At 37.9% G+C, this 13,408-nt stretch overlaps 1 protein-coding gene across 1 annotated transcript in view; it reads right to left on the reverse strand.

Moving 5' to 3' along the window:
• CC2D2A (coiled-coil and C2 domain containing 2A) overlaps positions 1-13,408 on the reverse strand; it is a 319,163-nt gene that overhangs the window by 248,217 nt on the left and 57,538 nt on the right. Inside the window, exon 12 of the mRNA XM_053704126.1 lies at positions 12,450-12,556. Within this exon, the coding sequence (XP_053560101.1) occupies positions 12,450-12,556 (107 nt within the window). The remainder of the gene's footprint in view (positions 1-12,449; positions 12,557-13,408) is intronic.

Below are 13,408 nucleotides of genomic sequence, written 5' to 3' on the forward strand. Positions count from 1 at the left end.
GCACCTTTAAAAAAAGAATCCAAGTTTAAATGTAAAGACAGACACAGAGATTTAGCAATACCAAATATCCAAGCTTGTCTTGAGCACAATACATATGGTTACTCAAAATTGCTTTAATAAATCTTCCCAGACACAGTATGCTTCATGCCTTGACAACATTGAACAATCATATTCCTTTCCGTCAAGGGATTTGAAACCCAAATCTTTTCTTTTCTGATTCAGACAGAGAATACAATTTAAAAAATAAAGTTTCCAATTTACTTTTAATCCAATTTGCTTTGTTCCAATTATATTCTTTGTTGAAGAGATACTTAGGTAGGTGTCTGTAGCACTACATAGCAGGAAATAGGGCTGCCATCTAGTGCTCTTGTAAATGGATAACAGTCTTGCAAAACTGCTGCCATATAGTGCTCCACAAATGGGCAGAATCCTTAAATTACATCCCTGCTTTTCAACAAAAGATACCAAGAGAAGAAAGAAAAATTGATAACAGAAGTAAATTAGAAAGTTGTTTCAAATTGCATGCTCTATCTAAATCATGAAAGCAAAAATTGGATTTCAAATCCCTTTAAAGGGATTTGTTAGAGCAGGTAACTTTAAGACATGCAAGTCTGCACCTCTATGTGTTTAACACCTGCAAAACAGGTTAAACTTGTACTAGAAGTACCCCGTAAACTGCTGCTGACCCAATTAGCAGTGATTGCTGTATAATTTCCACTGCTGATTGGCTCCCCTGTAATTTCTGTTTGGGATCAGCATTGCTCCGCAGGTTCAGAGCTGTACTTCTACTGTTTAATCCTTTTGACTAGGTTAAACACATAGAGGTGCACAGGGTCGCTAGTCTTAACATTTTTAAACAATAATGGCCCTTTACATTTACATGATTCAGACAGAGCATGTCATAACTTTACTTCTGTTATCAAATTAAGTTAATTCTCTTTGTATCATTTGTTGAAAAACACAGCTTGGTAATCTCAGGAGAAATAATGCAGTGCTGGGAACAAGCTAGTGATTGGTGGATGCACATATGCTTCTTCTTATTGGCTCAGCAGAAGTGTTCAGCTAGGTCCCAGTGTGTTTAAGTTACCCTTATTTGCAGAGGTTAAACACATAGCTATATGGAAGCAGTAAAGCAATAATAAAATGCTTCAACACATTAGAACATTTTCATGCTATAAATATTTTATTAGATTCTTGTATTTGATAGATGCAAAGACTACAATGGCTAGGAATCGGCAGCATACGATATTTGTTAAACATAAGGGAAAATATCAATTGCTGAAGTTTTTAAAGGGACAGTCTCCTCCAGTATTTTACTGTTTTAAAAGATAGATACTCTCTTTATTACCCATTCCCTAGTTTTGCATAACCAACACTGTTATATTAATATAATTTTAACCTTTGTGATTAACTTGTATCTAAGCCTTTGCAGACTGCCCCTCATCTCAGTTATTTGTCAGACTTGCATTTTAGCCAATCAGTGCTGACTCATAAATAACTCCATGGGACTGAACACAATGCTATCTATATTGTACACATGAAATGGCATTGTCTAACTGTAAAAAACTGTCAAAATTCACTGAGATAAGAGACGGCCTTTAAGGGCATAGAAATTAGCATATGAGCCTACCTAGATTTAACTTTCAAATAAGAATACTAAAAGAACAAAGTAAATTTGATGAAAAAAGTAAATTGAAAAGTTGTTTAAACTTTCATAATTCAGCACACAAACAAAAAAACTATTATCTAAATGTGCACAATATTTTTATATGCACACTTTATGAGGCACCATCTCCTGAGCATGTGCAAGCATTCACAGAATATGGATTTTGTGATTAGCTGATGGGACGGAAAGTTTAACTAACTTTTACATTTGTTAGAAAAAAAAATCTACTACTCATTTGAATTTTAAATTAAGTGCATTTGCACAGTCTTTGTATTATGCCTCTTTTTATTAAAGCAATTTGACTGTGTCTGGTGCTCCTAAAGATTCCTCTATACTTTTATGGCAGGGGAGTCATATCAGTTATAATGTGCATCTCAGGCCTACAGATATTTTATGGCAGGGGAGTCATTATATCAGTTATAATGTGCATCTCAGGCCTACAGATATTTTATGGCAGGGGAGTCATTATATCAGTTATAATGTGCATCTCAGGCCTACAGATATTTTATGGCAGGGGAGTCATTATATCAGTTATAATGTGCATCTCAGGCCTACAGATATTTTATGGCAGGGGAGTCATTATATCAGTTATAATGTGCATCTCAGGCCTACAGATATTTTATGGCAGGGGAGTCATTATATCAGTTATAATGTGCATCTCAGGCCTACAGATATTTTATGGCAGGGGAGTCATTATATCAGTTATAATGTGCATCTCAGGCCCTACAGATATTTTATGGCAGGGGAGTCATTATATCAGTTATAATGTGAATCTCAGGCCCTACAGATACAGGTATACCTCACTTTACAGCGCTTCACTTTACAGCGTTTCGCTAATACAGCGCTTTGTGGAGCTGAAGTTCATCCTCCAGTGATTTTGAAACAGTGCTATAATCATCGTGAGATTGCGAGAAAAGTGACTGGCACCATTTTGTTATGATTAGTCCATTCTATTTACAGCATTACAGTGCAATCTGTGTCTCAGTGCTATAGTCTAGCAAATTTTACTACAGTAATTATCACTAATTTACAGGTACAGTATTTATTGAATACTGTGCTGTGCTAGTGTTAAACTAAACCTAGCACTATTGCACCTCTAATATATGTTAGTTCAAACATGTTTTCAAGTTTTTAAACACACTGGCAAGTGAAAAGAAAGCTAAAACTGCCTTGTTTCACTTTAAGGCGGTTTTCACTTTACAGCGGGGCTCCGGTCCCTAACCCGCTGTATGAGTGGGGTATACCTGTATTACTAAAATATTCAACTGCCATCTGCACCAAATCAAAACACACATTACATTTGGCTATATGCTTATATTATGCAATTTACAATTACATCACTTCATGTAATAAAAACATAAAATCCCTCAGCAATATGAACATGCAAGTGAGTCAATCTGTAATTCTCAGTCAGTGATGTACTGACACATGATATAATGAAACTAAATATTATTACCAAGAAGAGGTACATTTGATAATACAAGTCGTCAATTAGAAAGCTTTTTTTAATTTAAGGCTCATTCAAAATACTGAAAATTTAATTTTGACTTCCATGTCCCTTAAAAATGAATAAAATATGTCGTACTAATTTCTGATTTCTATCAAGTGTTTAACGGCCATGAAAATTGAGAAATGATTTACAGATTAATTGATGTTATTTATTGGGACCAATTCAAAGTGTTATAATAGTTGCCCAACACAAAAGCCTACAGTACATACTCGGACTAAAGTTCACATCAAATTTGGAATTTAAAAAAAGAAAAAAAGAAGGTTCAGCATCAGTCAAGCACAGGAATTACTAGATGAGGCTACCAGATCCATATGATGCAGAGCCACAGGTGTGTGCAGGGGTTTACTGGGGCCAAGGCTGGTGTCAGCCTAGCTTTTGTATTTATTTACACAGCATAAAAAGGTGATAGAGCTTTGCATTGGGCTCAAGCCCCAGATATTTAACAACCCAGCCATACAGATTATTGGCTTCAGTTTCAGATACGGTCCAGTTACATTTTACCCGGCGTTTAACACCTGCAATAGTATTTTGTAAAAGTCTAGTCTGTTGACGGAACTAGCCAGCCCAGCCACAGGTGCAGTCTGCATTTGTTCTTGAACAGAGCCTGTCTGCTGCCATGTTTGTCATTCCTGTAAATTCCAGTTCTACCTGTGCCCCTGCCTAGAATCTGACTGCCTTGTGATGAGTACTTACAACTAGTTTCATACATTAGAGCCTCTAACTTATGGTGTCACACTGAGGGTAGTGAGAGCTCAACCTTAGGTAGTAAGAGCGCAACCTTAGGTAGTAAGAGCGCAACCTTAGGTAGTAAGAGCTCAACCTTAGGTAGTAAGAGCTCAACCTTAGGTAGTAAGAGCGCAACCTTAGGTAGTAAGAGCGCAACCTTAGGTAGTAAGAGCGCAACCTTAGGTAGTAAGAGCGCAACCTTAGGTAGTAAGAGCGCAACCTTAGGTAGTAAGAGCGCAACCTTAGGTAGTAAGAGCGCAACCTTAGGTAGTAAGAGCGCAACCTTAGGTAGTAAGAGCGCAACCTTAGGTAGTAAGAGCGCAACCTTAGGTAGTAAGAGCTCAACCTTAGGTAGTAAGAGCTCAACCTTAGGTAGTAAGAGCACAACCTTAGGTAGTAAGAGCGCAACCTTAGGTAGTAAGAGCGCAACCTTAGGTAGTAAGAGCGCAACCTTAGGTAGTAAGAGCGCAACCTTAGGTAGTAAGAGCGCAACCTTAGGTAGTAAGAGCTAAACCTTAGGTAGTAAGAGCTCAACCTTAGGTAGTAAGAGCGCAACCTTAGGTAGTAAGAGCGCAACCTTAGGTAGTAAGAGTGCAACCTTAGGTAGTAAGAGCGCAACCTTAGGAGAAGATTGCAAATACTTTAAAAGACCAAAAATAGAATTCTCATCAAATATTATGAATCCACTTGAGTTGTGCTCTTCACTCTCCATTCATGTGCTCCTATCTAGATTAAACGGACACTAAAGTCAAAATTAAACTTTCATGATCTAACTGTGCACAATCTTTATTTGCGCACTCTGAGACACCAGCAACTACTGAGCATGTGCAAGATACTACAGTGTATATAAATATGAGTCTGTAACTGGCTGACTGTCACATGATACAAGGGTCTGCAAATGGAAAGCATTTTTTATATGCGTCAGAGTAAGTGCTATTACATTATATTTTTATTATACAATGCTACTGTATATAACGTTCCTTAGTTAAATCTCATTTAGATTTCAACTTACTACACAATTTACCTTATGGGATTTAAAGGGACATGAAACCCAATTTTTTTTCTTTCATGGCTCAGATAGAGAATACGATTTTAAACAACTTTCCAATTTACTTCTATTATTTAATTTGCTTCCTTCTCTTGTTATCATTTGCTGAATGGTTTATCTAGGCAAGTTCATGAGCAGCAGAGAACCTAGGTCCTAGCTGTTGATTGGTGGCTGCATATATATATATTGAATGTGATTGGCTTACCCAAGAGTTCAGTTAGAAACCATTAGTGCATTGCTGCACCTTCAATAAATGATACCAAGAGAATGAAACAGATTTGATAATAGAAGTAAATTAGAAAGTTGTTTAAAATTATATTCTTTATCTGAATCATGAAAGAAAAAATTTGGGTTTCATGTCCCTTTAAGAAAAGAAACAAATAGCCTATTAGAACTGCGTAACTAACTTTTAGTATTCCATTTCATCAGTCGCTTGTAGAGGGGCTGATGAAATGGTACATCCAAAACTGTTTCTTTCATGATTCAGATAGAGCATCCATTTGTAAAAACATTCTAAATTACTTCTATTATCAATTTTGCTTAATTTTCTTGCTATCCTTTCTGGAAGGAACATCAATGCACTACTGGGAGCTAGATGAACACATCAGTAAGCCAATGACAAGAGGCATATATGTGCAGCCACCAATCAGCAGCTAGCTCCCAGTTCCTGAGCCTACCTAGGTATGATTGTCAACAAAGAATGCCAAGAGAACAAAGCAAATGAAATATAATAAGTAAAATGTAATGTTTTTTTTTAAATTCTATGTTCTTTCCGAATTATGAAAGGAATTTTTTTGGACTCATGTCCCTTTGATTTGTGTGGCTAAAATTACACTTCTTAAGAATACTTTTTGTTGACAATTTAAGGGACATTGGAGTGATGAATTTACATTTAAAAAATCACTTTCAATTCCACAGGAGGACACAGCGTTATTTGAAATACATTTTATTTAAGCATATTTATAATGATATTAACAGTATTCATGCTGCCTTTATCACTCTTTCAACTACTACAGACAATTAGAGGTCTTAGTATATAAGCCATTATTTTCTATGCTGATACTCCTCAGTGCTCAATATCTATCTATGTATCTATCTATCTATCTATCTATCTATCTATCTATCTATCATTATTCCAAGCTGCCAACATCTAGATTAACAGGCGGCATTGTAGAGAGGTGTTTTACTATAAATCCAACTGGGCGGCGATGCTAACAATAAATTTCAGCCAGCAACGATGGCGACATTGGCGATGTATAGTAAAGGATCCCTTTGGAATATATCACACGGAGCCTAACAACTATATTCATGTCTAAACCGACAGAACCCACCAACGCAAACTAACCCTACATTACTTAACCCCTAAACCATCAATAGCCCACTGCAATAAACCTACTATCCTATTAATCCCTAAACCTCCAATAACCCATCATAATAAACCTTTTACCCTATTAAAACCTAAACCGCCAATATCCCAATGCATTATCCACCTACTCTACTTAACCCCTACACCACCACAACCCTCAAACCTATTAACCCTACACTGGCACACCCCACCAATGAAATAAACCCTATAACCTATTAACCCCTACACCACCACAACCCCCAACGCAATAAGCCTCCTAACCTATTAACCCCTAATCTGCCATAACCCCCAAGGCAAACTACTCCTAAACTACTTAACTACCTAACCCCCACCTCTAAGCTAACACCCCCTAAATTACAAAAAATAACACTAAATTTACACAAAATTAAAAAAAAATATTTACATGAAAAAATCCACCAAAAATATAAAAATGCACCGTTAAGCCTTTAATAAATCTAAAGCTCCCTTTAAACCAAAAAAACAAACACCCCAAAATAAAAACCCCTATACTAACACTAAAAGTTACTATAAGAATAGCCCTTAGAAGGGCTTTTTGTAGGGCATTATTCTAGAGCGATTTAGCTTCTTTTTTTTTTACACAAAAAAAGCCTAACTAAAAAAACAAAAATCGATTTTAAAAATTGCCCTGATAAGGCAATTAATCCTGTACCTTTTACTAGTTTAGGGTGGTGTAGGGGTTAATAGGTTATGGCAGGGGTTAATAGTGCAGTTTGCTCTGGGGGGTGAGGGCACATAAGGGGTTAATAGTTTATTTTAATATTGCATTTATATCCAATGTTAATATATAATAATATGCATTATGCATGACAATGCATACGTATTGTATCCAAATTAAAATGTAGTTATTTTTTATTGTTAATTTTAATTTATCATGTTAACATTGGCTATAAATGTAGTGACATTGCTCCTATAGTTATAATAGGGAGTTGTTTTTTTTTATACTTTATTAGTCAGGTACGCCTAGATTTAGAGTTTGGCGTTAGCCGTCAAAACCAGCGTTAGGGGCTCCTAACGCTGGTTTTGGCCGCCCGCTGGTATTTAGAGTCAGTCAGGAAAGGGTCTAACGCTCACTTTCCAGCCGCGACTTTTCCATACCGCAGATCCCCCTACGCCATTTGCGTATCCTATCTTTTCAATGGGATCTTTCTAACGCTGGTATTTAGAGTCTTGGCTGAAGTGAGCGTTAGAAATCTAACGACAAAACTCCAGCCGCAGAGAAAAGCCAGGAGTTAAGAGCTTTCTGGGCTAACGCCCATAAACTAACACCCATAAACTACCTATGCACCCCTAAACCTAGGCCCCCCACATCCCCGCCACTCTAATAAAAATTTTTAACCCCTAATCTGCCAACCGCACACCGCACACCGCCACAACCTACGTTATCCCTATGTACCCCTAATCTGCTGCCCCTAACACCGCCGACACCTACATAATATTTATTAACCCCTAATCTGCCGCCCCCAACGTCGCCGCTACCTAACTACAATTATTAACCCCTAATCTGCCGACCAGACCTCACTGCTACTATAATAAAGTTATTAACCCCTAATCCGCCTCACTCCCGCCTCAATAACCCTATAATAAATATTATTAACACCTAATCTGCCCTCCCTAACATCACCGACACCTAACTTCAAGTATTAACCCCTAATCTGCCGAACGGACCTCGCCGCTACTATAATAAACTTATTAACCCCTAAAGCTAAGTCTAACCCTAACACTAACACCCCCCTAAGTTAAATATAATTATTATCTAACAAAATAAATTAACTCTTATTAAATAAATTAATCCTATTTAAAGCTAAATACTTACCTCTAAAATAAACCCTAATATAGCTACAATATAAATAATAATTATATTGTAGCTATTTTAGGATTTATATTTATTTTACAGGCAACTTTGTATTTATTTTAACCAGGTACAATAGCTATTAAATAGTTATTAACTATTTAATAGCTACCTAGTTAAAATAATTACAAAATTACCTGTAAAATAAATCCTAACCTAAGTTACAATTAAACCTAACACTACACTATCAATAAATTAATTAAATAAACTACCTACAATTATCTACAATTAAACCTAACACTACACTATCAATAAATAAATTAAATACAAATAAATACACTAACTAAAGTACAAAAAATAAAAAAATATTTACAAACATTATAAAAATATTACAATAATTTTAAGCTAATTACACCTACTCTAAGCCCCCTAATAAAATAACAAAGCCCCCCAAAATAAAAAAATGCCCTACCCTATTCTAAAATAAAAATAGAAAAGCTCTTTTACCTTACCAGCCCTTAAAAGGGCCTTTTGCGGGGCATGCCCCAAAGAATTCTGCTCTTTTGCCTGGAAAAAAAACATACAATATCCCCCCCCCCCAACATTACAACCCACCACCCACATACCCCTAATCTAACCCAAACCCCCCTTAAATAAACCTAACACTAAGCCCCTGAAGATCTTCCTACCTTGTCTTCACCACGCCGGGTATCGCCGATCGGTCCAGAGGAGGCTCCGAAGTCTTCATCCAAGCCCAAGCGGGGGCTGAAGAGATCCATCATCGGGCTGAAGAGGTCCATCATCGGGCTGAAGTCTTGATCCAAGCGGCGGCTGAAGAGGTCCATCATCGGGCTGAAGTCTTGATCCAAGCGGCGGCTGAAGAGGTCCATCATCGGGCTGAAGTCTTCTATCAAGCGGCATCTTCAATCTTCTTTCTTCCGGATCCATCTTCATCCCGCCGACGCGGAACATCCATCCTGGCCGACGACTTCCCGACAAATGATGGTTCCTTTAAATGACGTCATCCTAGAATGCGTCCCTCGAATTCCGATTGGCTGATAGGATTCTATCAGCCAATCGGAATTAAGGTAGGAAAATTCTGATTGGCTGATGGAATCAGCCAATCAGATTCAAGTTCAATCCGATTGGCTGATCCAATCAGCCAATCAGATTGAGCTTGCATTCTATTGGCTGATCGGAACAGCCAATAGAATGCGAGCTCAATCTGATTGGCTGATTCCATCAGCCAATCAGAATTTTCCTACCTTCGACTTCCCGACGAATGATGGTTCCTTTAAATGACGTCATCCAAGAATGCGTCCCTCGAATTCCGATTGGCTGATAGGATTCTATCAGCCAATCGGAATTAAGGTAGGAAAATTCTGATTGGCTGATGGAATCAGCCAATCAGATTCAAGTTCAATCCGATTGGCTGATCCAATCAGCCAATCAGATTGAGCTTGCATTCTATTGGCTGATCGGAACAGCCAATAGAATGCGAGCTCAATCTGATTGGCTGATTCCATCAGCCAATCAGAATTTTCCTACCTTAATTTCGATTGGCTGATAGAATCCTATCAGCCAATCGGAATTAGAGGGACGCCATCTTGGATGACGTCATTTAAAGGAACCGTCATTCGTCGGGAAGTCGTCGGGCAGGATGGATGTTCTGCGTCGGCGGGATGAAGATGGATCCGGAAGAAAGAAGATTGAAGATGCCGCTTGATAGAAGACTTCAGCCCGATGGACCTCTTCAGCCGCCGCTTGGATCAAGACTTCAGCCCGATGATGGACCTCTTCAGCCGCTGCTTGGATCAAGACTTCAGCCTGATGATGGACCTCTTCAGCCCGATGATGGATCTCTTCAGCCCCCGCTTGGGCTTGGATGAAGACCTCGGAGCCTCCTCTGGACCGATCGGTGATACCCGGCATGGTGAAGACAAGGTAGGAAGATCTTCAGGGGCTTAGTGTTAGGTTTATTTAAGGGGGGTTTGGGTTAGATTAGGGGTATGTGGGTGGTGGGTTGTAAAGTTGGGGGGGTATTGTATTGTTTTTTTTCCTGGCAAAAGAGCAGAATTCTTTGGGGCATGCCCCGCAAAAGGCCCTTTTAAGGGCTGGTAAGGTAAAAGAGCTTTTCTATTTTTATTTTAGAATAGGGTAGGGCATTTTTTTATTTGGGGGGGCTTTGTTATTTTATTAGGGGGCTTAGAGTAGGTGTAATTAGCCTAAAATTGTTGTAATATTTTTATAATGTTTGTAAATATTTTTTTATTTTTTGTAACTTAGTTCTTTTTTATTTTTTGTACTTTAGTTAGTGTATTTATTTGTATTTAATTTATTTATTGATAGTGTAGTGTTAGGTTTAATTGTAGATAATTGTAGGTAGTTTATTTAATTAATTTATTGATAGTGTAGTGTTAGGTTTAATTGTAACTTAGGTTAGGATTTATTTTACAGGTAATTTTGTAATTATTTTAACTAGGTAGCTATTAAATAGTTAATAACTATTTAATAGCTATTGTACCTGGTTAAAATAAATACAAAGTTGCCTGTAAAATAAATATAAATCCTAAAATAGCTACAATATAATTATAATTTATATTGTAGCTATATTAGGGTTTATTTTACAGGTAAGTATTTAGCTTTAAATAGGATTAATTTATTTAATAAGAGTTAATTTATTTTGTTAGATAATAATTATATTTAACTTAGGGGGGTGTTAGGGTTAGACTTAGCTTTAGGGGTTAATAAATTTATTAGAGTATCGGTGAGGTCCGGTCGGCAGAATAGGGGTTAATACTTGAAGTTAGGTGTCGGTGATGTTAGGGAGGGCAGATTAGGGGTTAATACTATTTATTATAGGGTTAGTGAGGCGGATTAGGGGTTAATAAATTTATTATAGTAGCGGTGAGGTCCGGTCGGCAGATTAGGGATTAATAATTGTAGGTAGTTAGCGGCGACGTTGGGGGCGGCAGATTAGGGGTTAATAAATATAATATAGGGGTTGGCGGTGTTAGGGGCAGCAGATTAGGGGTACATAGGGATAATGTAGGTTGCGGCGGTGTACGGAGCGGCAGATTAGGGGTTAAGGTTAGGGGTGTTTAGACTCGGGGTACATGTTAGGGTGTTAGGTGCAGACTTAGGAAGTGTTTCCCCATAGGAAACAATGGGGCTGCGTTAGGTTTTTTTTCCAGCTCAAACGGCCCCATTGTTTCCTATGGGGGAATCGTGCACGAGCACGTTTTTGAAGCTGGCCGCGTCCGTAAGCACCGTTGGTATTGAGAGTTGCAGTGGCGGTAAATATGCTATACGCTCCCTTTTTGGAGCCGAACGCAGCCCTTCTGTGAACTCTAAATACCAGCGGTATTTAAAAGGTGCGGGAGAAAAAAAGAATGCGTAGCTAACGCACCCCTTTGGCCGCAGAACTCTAAATCTAGCGGGTAGATTGCAGACATTACGTAGCTGTAGGCGTTCTGTGGGAGTTAGCTGGGCGTTTCCATAGAGAATATAGGGAAGACATGACGTAGGTGCAGACTGTCTGTGGGAGATAGCTGGGAGTTCCAGGGAAGAGTAGCTAAGACATGACATAGGTATAGGGGGTATTAGGGCGTTATCTGGGTTATTCCATTTGTTTTGTTCTCATGGTATTCTTTATTGAAGAGATACCTAGGTAGGTGTTTAGAGCACTAAATGGCAGGAAATAGGGCTGCCATCTAGTGTACTTGCAAATAGATAACATTCTATCACAGCTGCTGCCATATAGTGCTCCAGACACGTGCACGCTCCTGAGCTTGCGTCCATGCTTTTCAACAAAACATACCAAGAAAACAAAGATAATTTGATTATAGAAGTCAATTGGTAAGTTGTTTAAAATTGCATGCTGTGTGAATCATGAAAGAAAATTGTGGATTTCATGTCCCTTTAAATACATGAAAAAGGGAGGTTGCTAAAATAAAACAGTTTTTAAAACTAACAAAAAGGAAATAGATGTTTGTGCACAACTAATACTCAAGGACCAGTTGCTCACTGACTAATAAGCTCAAGTTTTATTGGTGGACAGGGCCACACCTATACATGCAAGGACAAAAAATGTTTTATTCTCATTAGAAGCGTTGAATAAAAAGTCAATAAATGTATTTTACTATTGAGTACAAGTGCATTTTTGCATATTACTTTGTTAGTGAGAAGTTTATTACTGTTTTTATGTCAGAAGAGTTACACAAAAGATTGGTGGCTAAGTTAAAAAAACACAGGTAAAGAAGAGCTATTAAAATAAATGTGTGGTTTTAAAAAAAAACACAAAAAAAAAAAAAAAAAACTTACCTTATTTCCATTTTATATTCAGCTGTACTTTTTTCAGTAATTGTGCTGGAGCCATGAGCTGAGGTACTTTCCATAATGTTCTGTACAGCGTTCCTTAGAGCATGTAGCTTAAAAAAATAACCGCAAAACACATGCGAATAACCATGTTAAAACTACAGAAGCATTTCACTATCAGTATTTTTAATGACAAAACGCACAAAAAAATCACAATACTATGTAGATGTTCAGTAATAATTTCTATAAAACAATACCTCTAAAAACACATTTAAAAGCTATACTAACAAAAATTATCAGTATCGATGGCCAATTTGTTGAGCTATATCCATCCTGTGTGTATCAACAATCTTGCTCATCTGTATAATCTGTGCGCATAAATACGTGTGTGCCTATACACATTCACACAATAGATAGACAGATAAATAGATAGATATATACGCAAACACACACAGAAGCGCACTCTCAGGAACGAACAACCAGCTTAACAACTTGTTAGCTTGTTCTATAGCGATTTACCATCTGGGTGGAGCTTCTTTTTAGCCCAGAAATGCTTTTTACAGAGTAGAACTTTCCTGTAAGTATATCAGTCTGATTCTGCCTATTACGGTCAGTCGAGCGCCGAAATACCAGGCAATTCCTCTCTAAACAAGGAACACAGCAACCCCAGCCGATCGTTTCGGCCTTCATTGGGCCTCGTCAGTGAGGTGTAGCCATGTTCCTCTAAGCACACTGAGCAAGGAGTCCCCATCTGGTTTCCCCTTGTGTAAAAACAAAATTTATGCTTACCTGATAAATTTATTTCTCTTGTGGTGTATCCAGTCCATGGATCATCCATTACTTGTGGGATATTCTCCTTCCCAATAGGAAGCTGCAAGAGGATCACCCACAGCAGAGCTGTCTATATAGCTCCTCCCCTAACTGCCACTACCAGTCATTCGACCGAAGACAAGCAAGAGAAAGGA

Source organism: Bombina bombina, chromosome 2 (assembly GCF_027579735.1).
Source record: "Bombina bombina isolate aBomBom1 chromosome 2, aBomBom1.pri, whole genome shotgun sequence".
NCBI classification, from domain to species: Eukaryota; Metazoa; Chordata; class Amphibia; order Anura; family Bombinatoridae; genus Bombina; species Bombina bombina.